We start from the raw sequence: 21,122 nt of genomic DNA, 5'->3' as shown, positions 1-21,122 counted from the left end.
GAAGTAACAGGCAAATCTGGCCTTGGAGCACAAAACGAAGCAGGACAAAGCGTAACAGTGTTTTGCCAAGAGAACGCACTGGTCACAGCAAACACCCTCTTCCAGCAACACAAAAGAAGACTACATATATACATCACCAGATGGTCAACACTAAAGTCAGACTGATTACATTCTTTGCAGCCAAAGATGGAGAAGCTCTATACAGTCAGCAGAAACAAAACGGGGAACTGACTGTGGCTAAGACCACGAACTCCTTATTATCAAATTTAGACTTAAACTGAAGAAGGTAGGGAAGATCACTAGACCGTTCAAGTATGACCTAAATCAAATCCCTTACGATTATACAGTGGAAGTGATGAATAGATTCAAGGGATTAGATCTGATAGACAAGAGTGTTTGATGAACTATGGATGGGGGTTCGTGACGTTGTACAGGAGACAGGGATCAAGACCATCCCCAACGAAAAGAAATGCAAAAAAGCAAAATGGCTGTCTGAGGAGGCCTTACAAATAGCTGAGAAAAGAAAAGACGCGAAAGGCAAAGGAGAAAAGGAAAGACATACCCATTTGAATGCAGAGTTCCAAAGAATAGCAAGGAGACATTAAGAAAGCCTTCCTCAGTGATCAATGCAAAGAAATAGAGGAAAACAACAGAATGGGAAAGACTAGAAATCTCTTCAAGAAAAATAGAGATGCCAAGGGAACAGTTCATGCAAACATGAGCACAATGAAGAACAGAAATGATATGGATCTAACAGAAGCAGAAGATATTAAGAGGTGGCAAGAATACATAGAACTATGCAAAAAAGATCTTCATGACCCAGATAACCACGATGGTGTGATCAGTCACCTAGAGCCAGACATCCTGGAATGCAAAGTCAAGTGGGTCTTAGGAAGCATCACTATGAACAAAGCTAGTGGAGGCGATGGAATTTCAGCTGAACTATTTCAAATTCTAAAACACGATGCTGTGAAAGTGCCGCACTCAGTATGCCAGCAAATCTGGAAAACTCAGCAGTGGCCGTGGGACTGGAAAAGGTCAGTTTTCATTCCAATCCCAAAGAAAGGCAATGCCAAAGAATGTTCAATCTACCGCACAACTGTACTCAATTCACACCCTAGCAAAGTAATGCTCAAAATTCTCCAAGATAGGCTTCAACAGTACGTAAACCATGAACTTCCAGATGTTCAAGCTGGGTTTAGAAAAGGCAGAGGAACCAGAGATCAAATTGACAACATCTGTTGGATCACTGACAAAGCAAGAGAGTTCCAGAAAAACATCTACTTCTGCTTTATTGACTATGCCCAAGCCTTTGACTGTGTGGATCACAACAAACTGTGGAAAATGCTTCAAGAGATGGGAATACCTGACCACCTGACCTGCCTCCTGAGAAATATATATGCAGGTCAAGAAGCAACAGTTAGAACTGGACATGGAACAACAGACTGGTTCAAAATCGAGAAAACAGTACATCAAGACTATATTGTTACCCTGCTTACTCAACTGTATGCAGAGTACATCATGAGAAATGCTGGGTTGGGTGAAGCACAAGCTGGAATCAAGATTGCCGGGAGAAATATCAATAACCTTAGATATGCAGATGATACCACCCTTATGGCACAGAGTGAAGAACTAAAGAGCCTCTTGATGAAAGTGAAAGAGGAGAGTGGAAAAAGCTGGCTTAAAACTCAACGTTCAGAGAACTAAGATGATGGCATCCAGTCCCATCACTTCATGGCAAATAGATATGGAAACAGTAACAGACTTTTTTTTTTGTTGCTCCAAAATCACCGCAGGTAGTGACAGCAGCCATGAAACTAAAAGACATTTGCTCCTTGAAAGAAAAGTTACGAACAACCTAGACAGTATATTAAAAAGCAGAGACATTACTTTGCCAACAAAGGTCCGTCTAGTGAAAGCTATGGTTTTTCCAGTAGTCATGTATGGATGTGAGAGTTGGACTATAAAGAAAGCTGAGCGTCAAAGAATTGATTCTTTTGAACTGTGGTATTGGAGAAGACTCTTGGGAGTCCCTTGGACTGCAAGGAGATCCAACCTGTCCATCCTAAAGGAAATCAGTCCTGAATATTCATTGGAAGGACTGAGGTTGAAGCTGAAACTCCAATACTCTGGCCACCTGATGCAAAGAACTGACTCACTGGACAAGACCCTGATGCTGGAAAAGATTGAAGGCAGGAGGGGAAGGGGACGACAGAGGATGAGATGGTTGGATGGCATCACTGACTCAATGGACATGAGTTTGAGTAAACTCCGGGAACTGGTGACATGACAGGGAAGCCTGGCATGCTGCACTCCATGGTGTCACAAACAGTCGAACACAACTGAGTGACTGAACTGATGAAGTCTCTAAACCAACAGGGAGAATTAGATGCATCACATGTGTAGTTTTCCCACTATTTTAAAAGCTCAGTATGACTTAACTTTAAATACTTATGGGAGAAACTTACTTTTTTTCTATCCAATCTAGGTGCAACTCTGCTATCTTGAGAATCAGACTGGTTGATCTCTGGGTTGGTATCAAGTAATCTCTGCATTGCTCGGTCCCGATCAAACGCAGTTACATAGAAAAGCATTTGCCGGGTATCAAAAGGGAAGAAAAATGGGCTGTAAAAAGATGCAATATAAATTTATTAACTGAATTACTTAAAAATCCTATCTCAGAAACAACTTTTGATTTGATACAGATTAATAATTACAATGTAATCAAAAATGGTCTACTCAAACTAATTTTGAATAATTTTCATAATTCTTGCATGAACTTTCTAAGAGATTTAGTAACAATGCATTAAGCAGCCATTCACTATGAAACCTGAAATTCAACCACTAAGGTCAAGTCCATCCAAGATCATCTTTAATCTACCCAAGAATCTCTTAGTAAATATGTATAACATGATTAGGGAAGGGTAAATTTTAAAATATAATCACCACTTCACCAGGTTGCCAGCCCACCCCATTCCACCATACATACACAAGTAATGGTTTTACTAAGCTCATGAGTTTCCTCCTAAGTTTTGGCATTTGTCAAGTCACTCAAAACTGTGAAAAGGTAGCTGGTGGTTTTTAAAAAAATGAACGCTGCAGTAACATAGGCCTTGCCAGCTCCTGATATACGATTTTGGAAGATATTGACAAAGAGTTGCCAAGAGCATTTCTTAAGATGATCTAAACATTCAGTATCCATCCTGTCCATATGGAAATTCAGGCAAGGATGTGAAGAGTGTGACTAGAAAACTCAATTTTCTTTCATTTTAATTAATCTAAACGTAAATACAGTCACATGCGGCTGTGGTTACTGTATTCACCAGTGTAGTCCTATTCTCTCTGAGAATGTAAGTCTGGACCCAAACAGGTTTGGACAATCAACCAACTCCACCTTTGGTTTCCAATTTTATGATGGAAGATGGTCGAATCTCTTTGGTCAAATATCCTTCTGCTCTTTCCTATTTCACATATAAAAACACTACCAAGTAGACCCAGGACTGGCCCCAATTGACCCTGTCTGTTTGGCCACTAAAGTGACACCATTAAATAGGCTCAACTAAAGACTATGCTTTTGTAACAAATTATGTGGAGACCAACACAAATGGTAACACTCTTAAGCCCACCAGGACAGAAGTGATTGTCTTACCAGGTTTTTCCTAGTTCAGTGAGCCATGTTGGGATGTTTCCTGTCATGATTACTAAAGGATCTTGAAGCTGCCTATTTGCTTTTGCTGTCAACTTACTGTTAATAAATTCACTAGTTGGGATAATCTCCTTGCACATTGCATTCTGTAAAAACAAAAAAGTCTATGATGTAGTAAAACACGAGGATTACATTTCTGCTCTTCTCCTTTATCCCCAAATATGTACACAGAGTGCTTAAGATTTCCCCTGCTGGCTTTTAACATACAGTTTCTTGTTGGTATGTCCCAACCCAAATGACAATTTTTACAATGCATAGCTGAAACATCCCAACCCCCGCAGGCCACTGGCACTAGCTCAGTCATGGACACACCAGCTGATGTTTCTAGCAAGGCCAACTCCCCTTCATTCTTCCCTCCGTTATTCTTATGTATTTAAGATAGCATTCAACTTTTGTCTGACCTCATATACATCTTGAATAAATGGACTTTAAGCTAAACGTACCTAAAGATTTAATTACAATAAATTAATGTTCAATTTTTACTCTGTTGCTTGATTTGACGAATTAAAGCTAGAGAACAGTTTATGAGTCTGCCGAGAGAACTAATCCAAGACCACGGGGTGGGGGCAAGGAGGGAAAGGGAGGGAGAAGTTCCCACTGACAAGTACACTGCAAGTCACTGGGCTGGGATTCCTGCTATTTGGATGAATCACTGTTTTTCTTTCTAGTACAATAGGAAATTGATCAACCACTAGACAGAAACCATGAGATAACGTGTTATGACAATACAACAGGAAAACTTCAAGTAGGCACAATTACTCACATCATACAAGTAATACCAGTATCTACTGACGGCGTGTAAAACTCTTAAAAGAAGAATCACATCTAATGACGGGTCTTCAAAAGTTATATTTTCGGGTGCTGTGGGTATGAGGTAAACTTCTAAAGGATTTGATACCGACGGGCACACTCCATCTAGAGGGCAAGAGTTCAAAGTTAAGTGCTGATCAAAGTTAGAAAGGTGTAGCTAATGGAGCCAGCATCATCTCATTGTGCCTAAAACAGTGACCACAAGTGATTAAGGTTTAACACTCAGTATCTTATTAGTAAGTACTGATAGCTTAAACATTTCTTCCTCCTTGTCTTATAGATAAATCATCCACGCTTAGGAATATTTCACTTTCCCTCCCATACAAATACACTGTAGAGGAGAAAAACTGATTACTTTGCATTTCCCCTTTACACTAGAAAAACAAGTTAACGAGAAAATGGCCATAGAGGAGTAAGACAAAATATTTACATTCAGAGTTATAGATATTTCCTGGATTTTTTAATATTCAGTTTAAAATGACCATATAAAACAGAAAAACACTAGCAAGCTTTAAGGACATGACAGAATGTGACAGTTTCAAGTAGGATCTGAGATTCCTTTGCTGTTAGATCTCACAAAGTAAGAGCAATTAAAAAAAAAGATTGAGCTGTTATCATGTACTTTTACCAAGCAAAGAAATTAAAAAGTACAACATGATCACTGCATAAAAGGGCAATTTTTTAATGTCAAAAACAGAGAGACAAATATCTCAAAATAAAGACCTTCTTATGTTGAAAAAAACTTGGTTCTATGAAAACAAAACTGCTATGATCACTTATTTCTATGGACCAGGGAAATTTCAACATCACCAGTGACTGGAAATCCCTGACAGGGAGTGGTCCCCCAGGAAAGCAGCCTGTCAGTGAGGCATGGTTACCATCATATTAAAAAAGAAGGGCGGGAAATGAGCAAAATCAGACTGGAAGGAAATACTACACAGGAAGTCAACGGGGAGGTGTCAGCTCCTTTCGGTGGTCATTTTATAACCTGCCAAAACTTTCTATTCCTTCTATAACTGTTAGATCATACTATTATAACGAATAACAATAAAAGCTAAGGGACACCCTGCCAATGACCAGTCTCATCAAAAAGTTTTCCCCAATATTCTCTGAAGATAAGGTTTCATAGGGTTCAGTTTAAAGCAACCAAGTGTTTGTAGTAATTTATATCTTTATAAATTATATGTAAATCTTTTACTACTAGATACACAACACTGTTAAAACCTTGAGAGCAGGAAGCCCACTGCCCCACGGCAATGGCAACCCACTGCCCTGTAGGCATCGCTCACCATTCCACAGCTCATCATGCTTTTTTGCATTTCTAGGAGAAGTTTTTGTTGGAGCTGTCTGGGCTCTTCCTCTTTTACCACCAACACAATCTTTATTACTTTCTTCGTCCTCTCGCACAGGTTTGTACCTAAAGTAATAGAGTACGAAAACCAAAAGTAGATTTTAAAACTGCAAGTTATTCTTCAAGGCCAAAGTGCAAGCCACAGGTAGCACAGTTACCAGAACAACTCTCTGAGATGTAGCCACTCTCTCCCTAGGTGTGGATTTGGAGAAATGTCAGTGGGACTGATTCTTAGAAAAGACCCCGAGACCACCATCCCAGGAGGGGCCAACTCCAAGGGATGGTTCTGGGAAGAATCACTCTCTTTCAGTAAGTATGCAGACATTCATCAGTAACGTAGGAAACTGCACCCAAATGCCCCAAATGATTTGGCACCCAAATCAAAGGTGCCAAACTTCTACTACCTACAGGATCACCATCTTATGTTCTTTTCTGACTTAAAGACGTGAAACTACTAGAAAAGTAGATACAAGTTATGATTATTTATTGCCCAAACACATTTTCAAGTAGATTTAATGAGGAAGCTAACATACATACACACACACACACACAAGATGCAATGCTCAAAGTGGCTTTCAATAACAAACTATAGAATTTAGAGTCCATTCTCTCCTTATGCAAGCCAGCCAGTAATAGGAACTCCAAAACACACGAATACTGTTGATGAAAAGCCAAAGTCATTTTCAGACTTGCCATATCGTATGAGTTTTCGTCCAAATACCAGCTCTTCCTAGAGGATTGCTCTCGTCATCGGTGGACTCCCGTTCATCTTCAGCCTGTATACTGAACTGCCGTACGGCCTGATACACAGTCATGTTATACGGTAGCAAATGCTCTCCGATGTAAAACTGCAGCCTGTGTCTCACATTTCCGGAATTTAAGAACTGAGCAGCCTAAACAGAGCAAAAACAAAATCCATTTAAGCTATCGGCCCTGAACTTTACACATTAAAACATGGTGGGAATAGCACCCTACCAGAGATTCGTCTATTTCCTCATCAGAGCCATCGTCATCACTGTCTTCATCGTCTTCTCTTACTCTTCCATACCCTAAGGACCCAAGGAGTCTATTAAATTCCTGGCAATTTGGGGTGGCGAAGAAAAACCTATATATACACTTGTTAAACTAACATACTCCTAGAAAAATATGCATGTTACATTTTGATCTAATCATTCCTGGAAAAACATGTATATTACACTTTGATCTACAAAGCAGAAAGATCTAAGAGAACTGTCAGGTACAAAATGTCATTTCTATTACATTACATTACAAAATGTCATTTCTATTACACCAGCATAAATCAACCCATCACCCACCCAGTCATCCAAGTAAGCAGTCAACCCCTAAAAAAATTTAACATTTCTACATACTACATATAAAATAAGTAATAAGCACACAAGTTCCTGATGCTAGGTTTTGACAGACACAGTAATGAACAGCGAGAAAATTTATATATCCCTTAACGTTAATTTCATCCCAAATGTACACGTAAACACACAATATACATATATAGAAAGTACCTCTAACTACAAGGTATCTCTCAATAGCCTGCACCAAAGCCAGGGGGTCAATCTTGACAGGTCCACCCTTCCACTGCTTCACATTTGCACAGTCTGGATGCCTTTGTAACTGGCATTTTAACTGATGTGTGTTGAAAAATTTTAAAGCCTGTGATCCTCTGTTGAGAGAGAAGCTCAAGATAATTTGTGAAAAAAAGTTATTCTATTATTTTCAAAATCAGCATACATTCATTAAAATAAAAGCATGATAATACAAACTCTGCATTTTCCTGAGGCACAAAGTAGCACTAACCAGTTACGTAAATAGTACAGCCAGCAATTCCAAGTTATTGGAAAAGACTTTATCATAAAAGAGGATGTGTACACATGCACATGAGAACATTCACACAACATTTCACCTCTGTCCCACCAAGAATCTATGTGAGCAGAAATACCTCACCACTGAGAATAAATTATTTCCCCAGGATAAAAATTCCTGGACCATTTGAGCATGCTCTTTTCTGCAATATTTTGCCATTACCTACTAAGCCCTATTTACTTAAAAATAAACAGTAAACCCTCATTTTTTGCTTTCAAAGATTTCAGCTACAAAATTACTTTAAAAACTAACCTTTACATTTTACTTTGCTACAGTCTTTTGAGTGAAGCAGTTTAACAGCTACATCAGTCTAGACCTGGTAATGATATTTAATTGCTCATTTCTGAAAAGGTCTGGCAAGAGTAAGATACAGAGGAGTTTAAAATGCAGCTATCTACAAGGTTTGATAAGGCATGCAAATAGGGGTATCAGAAAGAATATTCCATTATACTCATACATACATATGTAAACGTACATACTTTACACAAATTCAGATAAAAATGAAAAACATTATGGTTTTCTCATGTATGTATTAGAAAGTACCCCTTTATTTCATAAAAGTCTTCCAGGACAGTTTAATAATCAAAATTAAATACCACTCTATACAATACAGTTTCAAAGCAGGAAAAAACCTAGACAACACTGATCACTTCATTATTCAATAATGCATTCCGTTTTAATTCAGTCAAAACTTTAAATATCTTTAAGACACACCAGACTATGTTTTTTAAAACCAAACTAATTTTTTAAAAGTTTTCCAGGCTGCTAGCCATAATATTCCAGGAAGCTTGTAACATTCTGTAAAAACACATCAAGGAATTTAATGGATTCTTTCGATATTTGAGTCCTGGTAAAGCTACTACACTATGGGAAAAAATAAACATTTATTCATTAAAACCTATTAAAACGCAAAGTTATAACCACTTGGATCACATAGGAAATCACATTATTACACAGAATGTAATCATTTTGTTATCTGTAACTACAAACTTCTTGGAGAAAAGCTTTATATTATTAAAGTACATCAATTTAAGGAAAACTAAGCCTATTGTGACTTGCCAACACAAGTTGGTTTCATATTTTCAAAACATCATGTTTAAGATATAGGGTATAATTTTAGAAATAAAAGTTATTTGATTCACACATTAGAATATTTAATCTCCTCAGTCCTTATAATGAGTGTTCTTTGAGCAGTCTAAGATGTCACCAGACCTCTTGCCACTTTACCTCAACAAAAGTATAAAATCCAGTGGCAAGGGCACACCTAGGCAAGGATCCTTACCTGCCTCCTGTCCCATTTCCACTGGGAAAGTCATGCACTTTGACTGGAAATTGTTCCATCTGGCTGAGGCAGTTGTTCATTTTGTGAACTAATGCCAACAAAGGTGCATTACCCACTGGTTCTACTCGTTCAATGGGCTCTTCTCCAGGAAGCTAAAGTTATAAATAAACCAACAGGTTAAGTAAGGCCTCATGAAATGGAACACTCAACAAGAATATTTAATAGGCAGTTTTACAAAAGACTTACTCTATTGTATTTTTTTGTGACGGATTTAGCTGGAACAATGCTTCCAAATAAATTATTTCAATAAACACACTTTCTGAATAGGCACACAATCCCGTATTCACAATTCCTAAATCCAAAAGGCTTGAAAACACTACTCATTTGGTGGGAAAATCTGACCCAGACAGATACATGGCTATTTGAAGTCTTTATTTAGTAGGAATATTCATATGTTTTGTTGCAAAAATACTTAATGTGTACAGAGTACTATTCAGAATCCACTGGGGATTATCAGATAATGAGTGGTGTACGTACTGTATGGCAGAACTCATGAAACCCATCCAGCCCCAAAGAATTTCCGATAAGTGATTACAGGCTGTACATAATTTTAAGCACTGTATAAAACTATATCCAGTATTAACTATACAACTGAGTCACAAATAATTATCAATTTTGCTTTAGGCAGTGGAACAAGTTAAAATAATGCAAGCAATGCCTGCAAACAATGACCAAACATGGTGACGGTTTCACTAACACACAAGAGAGCTGTCCTTAGCCCTATTACACAGTCCATCCAGAGAATAGCCTTCTGTTAAGCCGTTATGAACAAGTAGAATGGTGTTAAGTCACCAGTGTCCAGGTCACTCTTTCACTTTCACTCACTGAGAGTGAAGAGAGTGAAGCTGCTCTGTGGCTTCTGGTCTTATAATCCACATTATACATGGTGATCAACCACTCCTCAATGAAAATTGTTAGTTCTGTGTCTTATATACAAAATAGAAGTCTTTACATATACTCTATCTTATGCCTATAGATACATGATGTCTACCACATTTCTATTAAAAAATATACTGCAAACTGCAATATGCTTAAAAACAGATATTGAGAATCAAATACATTCACAACTGTTAGTCGTGTTAGTTGCTCAGACGTGTCCCACACTTTGTGACCCCATGGACTGTAGCCCGCCAGGCTCCTCCATCCATGGGATTTTTCAGGACAAGAATACTGGAGTGGGTTGCCATATCCTTCTCCAGGGGATCTTCTTGACCCAGGGATTGAACCTGGGTCCTCCCACATTGCAGGCAGACTCGACCATCTGAGCTACCAGGGAGTGAAAGTGAAAGTCGCTCAGTGTGTCTGACTCTTTGAGACCCCATGGACTATACAGTCCCCAGAATTCTCCAGGCCAGAAAACTAGAGTGGGTTGCCTTTTCCTTCTCCAGGGGATCTTCCCAACCCCAGGATCGAACCCAGGTCTCCCACATTACAGGTGGATTCTTTACCGTCTGAGCCACTAGGGAAGCCCAAGCTACCAGAGAGGCCCAAACAGATAATGGTCTGTCTTACACAAAAACACAGAATCAAGATACATCAATCACAGCATAGGCACTTGCTTCAGTAAGCGCATTTGCTTCACCATTTTGTTGTGTTACTGTTTACCTAATGTATAAAAGACCGAAGAATCCAAATGTGTATAATATCCAAGTTAAAAACTTTACCTCAAAAAAAAAAAAAAAAAAACTTTACCTCAATATCTTGACCAAAAACTACTAGAAATTACTCCTAGGATGAAAATATCCGCATAAGTAAAAAACTGACTCTCAAAATAAGGCACCCAGGCATGATTATTAGGTAACTTACTGGAGAAGAAAAAAATACATGAAGGAATCTCTTTAATCTGATCTCTCTGCTCACAGCGTCCTTTTCACTTTTAGATGTCAAATAAAGCAACAGCTGCTTCACAAATCCACTGTGTTGGATTTCAAACGATGAAACATCAGACTCTGAGACTATGCTACGGATTTCTACAAGGCACTCAGCTCCACCATCCACCTGAAAGAGATGAAAACAGTATTCACTGATTTAGAGTCCTTAATAAATACACAATTCATATTTCCACCAAAGCAACCCGATACTTGAACATCTTCAAAAAAGAAATCAGGGGCAGGTGGTACATTCTTGGTAGATCCTTGAAAAACAATACCTTACAAACATACACATTCATAAAATGTTATTTCATGACAGAAAACCAGTGTCCATTCTGACATAACAAAACAAAACAAAACTTCACATTTAACCAATGTAGTTGTATTAAAGAGAAAAAAAGACAAAGGATGAGAAAGCAAATTGAGGAACAGAGGCATAATACCAAAATGAAAAGACAGAACAAGAGTTTAAGGTGTGGCTTTATAGTACATTTAAAGTCTGAATGAAATAGACAATTTCTTGGAAAACATGTGCTACTCACACAGCTCAAAGTACATCAACAATGGAAAAAGAATCAGATGAAACACAAAAGGATTATGACACCTCTACCCTCTCTGAGCACTCTCAGGGCACAGGTAAAGAGCAGTGAAGGAGGGGCTTCTCAATGCTAGTACCTGAAGACAACTGAGAGGAGAGATGTGCTTGAGGGACACTTTTAGAAGTCTCTCCATTTGTTAAGAGATATGGGAGGTGAGGGAAAGAAAAGTCAAACACCAGATGTCTAGCACACTTAATGATAAAACAAGGAAGTACAGAAATCAAGAGACAAGTTAAAGAAATGTCAGCACCAAAGATACAGGTCAGGTTAGAAAAGTTGCTCTAAGACAAATAAATCCACGGAAATCTACAGTCACCAAGGCAAGGAGAAGCCAGACGGAAGAGCCCAGAGAAGCAACCAGGGGCACTGGCCGCCGTACCTGGAGGTTGAGTTGTTCGGTTGCAGCACAAAGTCTCTGAAGGACATTCAGTGCGGGGTTGCTTCCATCCATGTTCTCAGAACTGAAGTAACGCTCTACAAATTTATGTGCCTGCTCTTTAATCCAACCTTTAATTTTTTCTCTGCAAGAAGGAAAAAGATATTAAAGACTCAATGTAAAAAAAAAAAAAGACTCAGTGTACATAGAAAACTTTTCAATTATAACTTCTGGTCAAAGGCAGATAGCTACTACACTGAAAATCCTTTTTTGGCCTATGTTTATAGACTAGTAAATCCAGATTCCACATTAAACCACTTAAGTTTCAGTTTGAAAATGGGCTAAAATATATACCTAGAGAAATGCACAGTTAATACTTAAAATACATTTCATGTCACTACATGAAGACCAAAAAAAAAAAAAAATGTAAAACAGTTCTAACGTCTACAGACTCTACAATCTAACAGTTTCCTAAGTGTTAACCTGAAAGCAATTTTCCAAGACTGTTTTCTAAGGTATAGACATATCTGCACTGACCCTTATGTTCCTATAAACTAGAAACATGTACCTACTAGGTGCAAAATAAGCTATGACAACTGAGACCTCACTGTTTTAATAACAAATTCTAGTAACTTCAGAAATATATTTGCTTATTTCTACTATCTGAAATTCAGAACTACCCACCAATCAAGGCAATCAACCAAACAAAATGAGCTTGTTTTCCCAATGGAATTTGCTTTTTAAAAATGTCTTATTTGCAGAGGAAGTAATCCCTGTTGGTATGTTACACCCAGAGTCAAACAAAACAATCCTTGAGGATTTTAAAGGAATAATTTTTTTAAAGCCATAAATTGGTGTGAAATTGTTTAACCGACAGTTTTACATTTCCAAAAGAAGGGCTCTGCTCTAAGATCCGTATGTTCCACTGGGAAGTGCAGAAGAGGGCTATCATAAAAGAGCATGTGTGTGGCTCGGAAAATATGCCAGTTTTCCCTTTTCCAGAACAAAACTAAGGAACAAGTTCAAAGGGAAACCTATTTGCTTGGTTTTGAACATACACAACTCCCAACTAGACATGTTGAAATTTTAAAATATGAGGAAAAAGTCAGACATGGGGCTCAAGAACTGAGAATCTGCTCCATCCTGGAGTTATGTGACCTCTGAGCAAAAATTCAAGGCCTGTGTCCATGTTTCAATCTCTATAATAGGTACACTGACTAGAATAATGTGAAGTTTTTCCTAATCTAGGAACAGAAATAACACAGAATCCCCCCACCTCACCTATTATTGGAGATGGTGTCCTTTGAGGCGGCCCTGGCAAGACCACTAACTCCTGCGGTTCGTGCTGGCTCAATGTTGTTGCTATTAGACTGTGCGCTTAACCTTCCCCACGTTTTTGGATTCAAGCTTGCCAGGAAAGAAGACTTAGGTGACTGAGTAGTGGTGGGGCTTTTAGCTATGGAGAGAACAATAATTAAATCATTTTAGTGTAAATGATGAAAACCAACAGAATTTTAAGACTTCCACTCAACAGATTAATTAGCTATAAGAACTAAGAACACTGGGAATTTAGCAAACTCAGGCATGATTCAAGGCTGTCAGCAAAAATAAAGTATGTGTCTTTAGCTGCTAGTTCCTTTCCCTTCACCTCCCCATGGCTTCATCACAAATTACCTTGATTGTCTACTTTGTCATCATCTCTTGGAGGTGAATACTTTGGCCTTCTTGATCCTCGTTTTGGCAGTCGTTTTCTCTTTAGAACATCACTTAATCGACTATCACATGGGAAAACATGGGATAAGTTTAGCAATTATCATGATCTAATATCATCACTCACTTAAAAGCAAGCCAAAATGGCAGAAACAATGTGTTATAAAATACTGTCGTAACAGTATTTTCCATTTAGTGATTATTTAATGCCAACTCTGCACCAATGTTCTACAAGTGTACAGACACAGAAATTGATTACTTCAGAAAATACCCAGCTATATATAAATACCTTGACTATACTGAATTACTAAAAGAAAATCAAATAGAATATCTCATTAAGCCTTGTTAAACCCCACTGTTAAATGCAGTACATAAAGTATATTAAAACAAATATACAATGCAAAGAAAGAACCATGCATGCAATCATAAATCAGAAAAAGAATATGTTAAATCTGAATACCTTTTTTCTTCTCTAATCTAAATGACAGTAAGTAAAATAATCATCACAGCACACTAAGGTTAACATTATCAAAATACTTCCCAATATTACCCAAAGTAATTTCATGGTGTGCAATGATAATAATATCCAAAATGAATGCATTTATAAATACTTTTATAAAGAATTGAGTTATCTGTAAACAAATGCAGCAGAGTGATAGTGTAAATAACCTAATTGAATTAGAATATATTAAATACAACATATATGGCCTTGTGTACTATTTTTACTATATTTAACAACTGTAGAAATAGTTTATAATATCATTCATAGAATAACAAAACTATGTAAGATGGAAAAGATGGAAAAAAGTTATGGTTCAGTTAAACTATAATCCAAGTAAGAAAAATTTTGAAAAAAAAATTTAAAGTCTTCCAACATCTGACATGTCTACTGAAAACACTTAGTGGCATGATCAATATACTTGACAATCAGGACAAGTGAACTTTCAAAGAATAAACTTAACTCCATTTACAAATTTTTATGAACTTCTCATTTAAAACCGTATTAGAAGAGAAATGAATCACTTAGAGCTCTGAAAGTCTCTCTCTGAAAGTATTTCTCTTTCCTTAGAAGCATGACTGTCAGAACCTATAACCAAGTCTAGTTCCTTAATTTAAAGTAGCTCAGGAGCACTGCATCTCTGTGAGCTGAGTCATATTTTACTAAGCACTTGTGCTACAGCGCAGGCCCCATTCCTGTGCTAGAGACGAAAACCCTGCAATGACCTCAGGTTGCCACAGCAGCTGGGGGAGGGAATTGGGCTGGTAAGGAAACAGAGATGTGGGCAAGGCTGGGAGAGAAAATGGCAAGACAATTCAACTAGACAACAGGGAGTGGTGGAGGGTCCCTGGAACCCTCTAGGTCCCAAAACCCTGGACTGTGCCCATTACATGGTACCACTTAAACCCAGCAGCTCCCTAAGTTAACACTGTGCCAGGAGTCCCAGAACTCTCAAAACTCACACATACATCAGGGTGAACAACTGCCACCAGGGGCACCAAGAGCAACTCGGATTCCGAGCTTCGCAGTTTCTAAGATTGAATTTTTGGACCCTACTTACTAAGTATATGCTTTACCAAGACTGACTTTCCAACTTCCATCAAAGGAACAAACACTTTTAGAGTGTGATTTGTTTCAGTACAAAATGGTAACCACCACGAGGGTCAGTAATGTTTTCAGCAGCACAGTACAACAAAGGAATTAAAACAAAAAAGAGGTGCAAGCAGAGAATTTTCTTAGAATTCTCATTAGCCTTTATTAAGAGCAAAAGTTCCGATATGCCAGTAAAAGACAGATGGGAAATCAGGTTCTTATAATCTAAAAATTCCAATTTTTAATATTTTTCACTATATCAGTATCTAGATGTCGCAAAGCTGGTAATGTATGCTGCAACACAATATAGTAAATATTCGTTAAGATTATGGTATCAGAAATGACGCTCAAATCCTTCATCATTATAGTTAAGTTCAAGACATTATGCCAGTCACTTAGCTTCTCTGAGCCTCAGTGCCCTTGTAGGTCAATGTAAATACCATGTCTCTACTGTGGTTTCTAAACATGGCTTAATACAGCAGGTTTTCAGTAAGTGTTCAATTTTCTTCCCGTTCTCATTATATACCTAACGAAACACACATGGAAAAATGGAAAATGTACACCCTCCGTAGTGCCCTATACCCTTCACTTCCCTGTATGTATCTCGGAGACCAGGGCAGAGTTTCAAGCAAAGAGCACAAGAGTCACTGCAGAATTCTGACTTACCCTTGAGGGCTCAGGTCTAGAGAATCGTCTCTGCTGTGCTGCAAGCTGGGGGACCCCAGGTCAGCCGAGGCGTTGGTGGCGGCCGTGGCTGTCCCACTGTTGACCGACGGCGTGGACCCCAAGGACCCGGACCCATTTGCACAGGCCTTTGGTGGGCTCGTCAACAACGACTCGGACTCCGCTAGGTGCTTGACCTGATGCATCACCCCTTCACGGAACAAGGTCAGAGTGTGTGTTACTCAGGACCATCTACCACCACTACAAGAACCCTAAACACTAATGCTGATTCACAAGGAATGAATAAAAAGTACCCAAAAACAGGAAAATCATTGAGGTGCCAGAGTCTTCAACCTGACTCCAAAAAACAGAAGGAAGTAAATTCAAATTTAAATATACTTATATTGAGGATGAGATGGTTAGATAACATCACCAACTCAATGAACATGAATCTGAGCAAACTCTGGGAAACAGTGAAGGAAACAGAAGCCTGGTATGTTCCAGTTCATGGGGTCACAAAGAGTCAAACACGACTTAGCGATTGAACACACACTTCCAATACACTCAAAATGTTAAATGGGGGGTCACATATAAAGTCCTACCAGAAATTTAAAGTACCCACTATAAGAATCAAAAACAATTACAAAAATTCAGTGCACCTGTGGCTGGATTGCCAAAAGGTGAGAAAACGACCTACAATTATTAACTTCAAATGCTACAAGGAGACAAGATCACAATAACACTACTGCCAATAAAGAGAACACCAGCTATTGAAGGATGGAGATTTTCACATCCCTGCAGGTGTATGAGGAGATGGAACAATAACCCATTAAGGCAGAGATTTGTATTTGGGGTTCAAGTGTGGGAGGAAGCACATTGGGGGGCGGGGTGTGGGCAGAATACAAAGGTGTGTGTTCACATGTGCACAACATTCACATTTTTCTGGGGAAGAGTCCACAAGTTTCCATCAGATTATTTATTATTAAAAAAAAAAAGATTTTTGAATGAATTCAAAAATTCTGAATGAATTCAAAAATGAATTCAAACTTCAGGCATTCGTTCCACAAGTACTATTTGCAACCATCGTATGCCCAGACTGTAAGTGAGGCACTAAGAATATGGCCATAGCTAAGAAAAATGTATTCAGGGCACTTAATAACTAATGAGAAAGTTATATTTAATAAGAAATTAAAAATACAGAGTGAACTGCTTATGAGAAATAAAATACAGTGCTATTGGAGCATACCATAGGGAGATCTAACAATTCAGGAGGCAAGGTAGATATTTAGGAATAAGTGATCTTTAAGTGGAACCTCAAAGAACGAGAGGCAAGCCACATACAAAGGGGGAGAACCAATCTAGACATCTCCATATACCTCACTATGCATATGCTATACAAATACCTGGGGGTGGGAAATTCAATCTGATGGCATAGTTGATTGATAGGATCAAAAGTTTTTTAAAAAATCACTGAGAAAAAAAGACTGATTCTCATATTCTCACATATATACTCATATACTGATTCTCAAATCATAAAAGTAACTAAAAGCAAATGACAACAAACATAAAATACCTAAAACAAAATAAAAATGTAAGATAACCTAAGGCTAAAAATAAGAATATACACCAAGTGTTCATGTAAGCACAGAAAAGGTTCATAAATCTGGTTTGTTAACCATAGTTTTTACCTCTGGGATATGGAGAGAGTTTGCCTTTTATTTCATATAAACATGTAGTGTTGGATTTTTTGAAAACCCATTATTATTTGAACAGAGCTAATAATAAACAGTGAGAACTTCTTCCCATTTGACTCAATATTATTACACTAGTGTGTCTATTATTCTCAAGATGTAAAGAGAAATGAATCCCGCATAAGAAAAGGTGATAATGAGCATAAAGAACTGGGATTGAAAACAAAGTATTACATGCCAGGAGAACACCATTTTCTGTATCCTCACAGGACCTAAGCAACTTGATAGACCAAAAGACCCATAATGAGATTTCTGTTGATGAGAAAGAACTTCTTTTATTATCTTTGCAGGTTTAAAAAAGGATAAACACCCTGAATGAGTGACACAGTTTCATCTTTCAGGTTTTCAAGTAGAGAATGCTAAAATACCATGTCCCCAAGGCTGATTTCAAAACTGAAATTCCTCAAATTAGAGGACTAGACAAATTGCATTCTGAAGATTATTCCAAGTCTTAAAATATTTCATTATCTACACAATGAAGTAAAAAATAATCTCTTATACATTAACAGGATTCCTTGGGAGACAAAGTGACCTCTGACTTTTTCAAAGAATCTTTAGGGCAACTGTATGCTACCAGCATAAAAAGCAAAGTCAGCAATTGCTTCTAGGCCATAACAACTCAAATCACTGAAACTTAGTGAGTGTTCATCAATTAACAAGTGAATCTCATACAATTTGTAGTAAAAGGTTTAAAAAAGATGCATGATACATACTTAAGCTGGAAGCATGTAAATTATATAAAAGTAACAATTTATGTTCCACAGATTATAACTATAATTCTACTAAAATAATATTCAGACTAAAAGATTAACCATCAATTATCATGAACAGAATTACCTTCTCTTCTGAAGTAAACACTAAAAATATCAGGTAACTTCTGCATTAAGATCTCCGCCATTTGAAGGGCTCCAACTACTATCTTCAGGTCTTGGCTTGATAGCATGGAAGCAATATGACTAAAAAAAGAAAGCATTTGTATATAAAACATCTGCCTGAATTTGATAATTATTGCTGGCCATACAACTTTAAATTTGAGAGCAAAATATTTTAGTTTTGAAACCTGTCCACTAAAATAAGAATTTTTATTAAATGCTCAACTTTTACATTTAATCTGTTGTTTTTTTTAAGGTGTCTGTGAATACAGAAAGACAACGAAGGGCTCAAGATACTCCAAATTAACTGTTTTGTGCATATTTAATACTATAATATGGCTTTAAAATTTTCTGAAGTTAACTGTAGAGACTTGGGTTTCTAAAATGTTTTTAAAGTGGTAAAATTTTACCACTTTCATGAACACACCTTGAAACAGCATGGTTTTTCAGGACATCCTTTAGAAGTTCGGCATCCGCAAAATAAATTATCCTAAGAATTGCTCTAAGGCACTTATGTCTGACCGCAGGTCCTGCTGAGGAACTATACACTTCATAAAGAACACCAAATAACGTCTTAATAAAAGACTTAGCCAGTTCCGGATCCTCTTTCATAAGCTGTGCTCGAGCATCATCCTTCTTTAACTCTGAATATCCACCTGGAATAAAAAATGTAAAATCTTAAAGGCTTCAGAAACACAATAAAGCGAACTAACATAAAATTGAAGTGGATGTACAATGCTATAAAGGAAATTAACTTATCTAATGCAATCAACTGGGGTCTATAAAGATGCCCCAAATAACATTAAGACAAATTTAAAAATTAAAAAAAATTTAAAAACCATTGACTATTACAGCTAGCTGCAAAACACAAGGCAGCACTACACTGTACCTCTTATTTGTACTAATACCTGTTATACAAAATACTGGGGACATTTGAGTACTAACCAGTTAAAACTACTGGTAAGAAATAAATGGAGTTGAAGAAATGAACATTGAGTATGCGGGAGTAGCGCAGCTGGTAAAGAATCCACCTGCAATGCAGGAGACCCAGGTTCAATTCCTCTGTTGGGAAGATTCCCTGGAGAAGGGATAGACTACCTACTCCAGTATTTTTGGGCTTCCCTGGTGGTTCAGGCAGTAAAAAAAATCCACCTGCAATGTGGGAGACCTGGGTTCGATCCCTGGAGGGGGGCATGGCAACCCACTCCAGTATTCTTGCCTGGAGAATCCCCATGGACAGAGGAGCCTGGCGGGCTATAGTCCATGGGACCGCAAAGAGTCCGACATGACTAAGTGGTTAAGCACAGTATACATGCAGCAAGAAACTGGAAAAAGATGACCTGTCACTGGGCTTCAAGGGAGTGAGGTGTAGGAGAAAGGTAACAGATGAAAAGCTCTAGAACAGGGGTTGGCAACGTATGATTAGAAGGCCTAACCCACCTCACCACTTATTTTTGTAAATATATTTTACTGAAACACAACCACTTACATTTGTTTACGTACTGTGCATGGCTGTGTAGGGGCTACAAGAGCAGCGCTGAATACAAACTGCGTGGCCTGAAAAGCTTAAAAGTATGCTGACTCTTATACTCTGGGCTAGAACTAAAGCCCTGCACAAAGGAACAAATGATAGAAACCTGAGGGTAAAAAAATTCTCATGAATTAAGAGAATTTTGAAGTGAAAGTACAAAATAAAAAACTAGAAGGAACTGATCTGATGGGGTGTGACTGGCTCTAAATGTAGAATAGGAATAAAAAGATCAGATTTTAAAAACTGCCTGGGCTGAAGAGAGCTAACTAGTGGTTGCTAAGTTGGGGGAGAGGGGGGAAATGGGTTGGAGGGAAAAAAGAAACAAGTGAGGAAGATTAAGGGGTACAAACTTCCAGTTGAAGAATAAATGAGTCACAAGTATGAAATATACAACATGGTCAATACAGTCAATAACCATGTAATACCTTTGGTGACATCATAAGTAGACTGATCATGGTGGTTATTTTGAAATGTATGAAGTACTGAATTCACTATGTTGTGTAACAGGAACTAACACAGTGTTTTAAGTCCATTATACCAAACTCAACATAGTATTACTGGGGGTGGGGGTGGGGGGCTGGATGAAGGCAGTCAGAAGATTACAAGATAAATAAATACTAGGGATGTAAAGTACAATATGACAAAAATAATTAACACTGCTGATTTTTATGAGAAAGCTAAGAGTTTCTTACCACGCAAATTATCTTTTTCTCTCTTTCTTTAACTTGTATCTATATGAGAAGATGGATGTTCACTCTAACCAACTAACATGGTAATCATTTCAGGATGTATGAGTCAAACCATTGTGCTGTACATCTTAAACTCACACACTGCTGTGTCAATTATATCTCAATAAAACCAAAAGTTGGGAAAAAAGCACAGGACAATTCTGACTGGAGTCCAGGACACTGCAAACCACAAAAGTAGGAAAATCTTGGGGGAAGATACCAGTCAAGCCATGTTGGCTCATTTATCGATTAAAGCACATGATAAAACAAAAAAAAACCTATTTACTACCATGCAACTACCTCAAATTTAATAAAAACACTCAATAAAACAATTATATGTTAC

General features: G+C 37.8%; 1 protein-coding gene across 23 annotated transcripts in view; it reads right to left on the bottom strand.

Moving 5' to 3' along the window:
* The window catches only part of TRIP12 (thyroid hormone receptor interactor 12), a 149,564-nt gene that overhangs the window by 19,599 nt on the left and 108,843 nt on the right, over window positions 1–21,122 (bottom strand). For 16 of the 23 annotated variants that reach the window (XM_043909759.1, XM_043909757.1, XM_043909768.1 and 13 more), the window contains 15 exons: window positions 18,948–19,176; window positions 18,486–18,604; window positions 15,901–16,108; window positions 13,608–13,708; window positions 13,215–13,389; window positions 11,937–12,078; window positions 10,894–11,085; window positions 9,028–9,179; window positions 7,388–7,560; window positions 6,843–6,916; window positions 6,561–6,760; window positions 5,806–5,933; window positions 4,470–4,621; window positions 3,650–3,792; window positions 2,469–2,625 (listed from right to left, as the gene is read on the bottom strand). In XM_043909759.1, coding sequence (XP_043765694.1) covers window positions 2,469–2,625; window positions 3,650–3,792; window positions 4,470–4,621; window positions 5,806–5,933; window positions 6,561–6,760; window positions 6,843–6,916; window positions 7,388–7,560; window positions 9,028–9,179; window positions 10,894–11,085; window positions 11,937–12,078; window positions 13,215–13,389; window positions 13,608–13,708; window positions 15,901–16,108; window positions 18,486–18,604; window positions 18,948–19,176 — 2,345 coding nt within the window. Of the gene's footprint in view, window positions 1–2,464; window positions 2,626–3,649; window positions 3,793–4,469; window positions 4,622–5,805; window positions 5,934–6,560; window positions 6,761–6,842; window positions 6,917–7,387; window positions 7,561–9,027; window positions 9,180–10,893; window positions 11,086–11,936; window positions 12,079–13,214; window positions 13,390–13,607; window positions 13,709–15,900; window positions 16,109–18,485; window positions 18,605–18,947; window positions 19,177–21,122 lie in introns of all 23 variants that reach the window. The other 7 variants (XM_043909764.1, XM_043909766.1, XM_043909767.1 and 4 more) reach the window with 2 other exon arrangements.

This window comes from Cervus elaphus, chromosome 8 (assembly GCF_910594005.1).
Source record: "Cervus elaphus chromosome 8, mCerEla1.1, whole genome shotgun sequence".
NCBI classification, from domain to species: Eukaryota; Metazoa; Chordata; class Mammalia; order Artiodactyla; family Cervidae; genus Cervus; species Cervus elaphus.
Note: the sequence above shows the minus strand (reverse complement) of the source record. Positions and strands in the feature narration are given on the sequence as shown.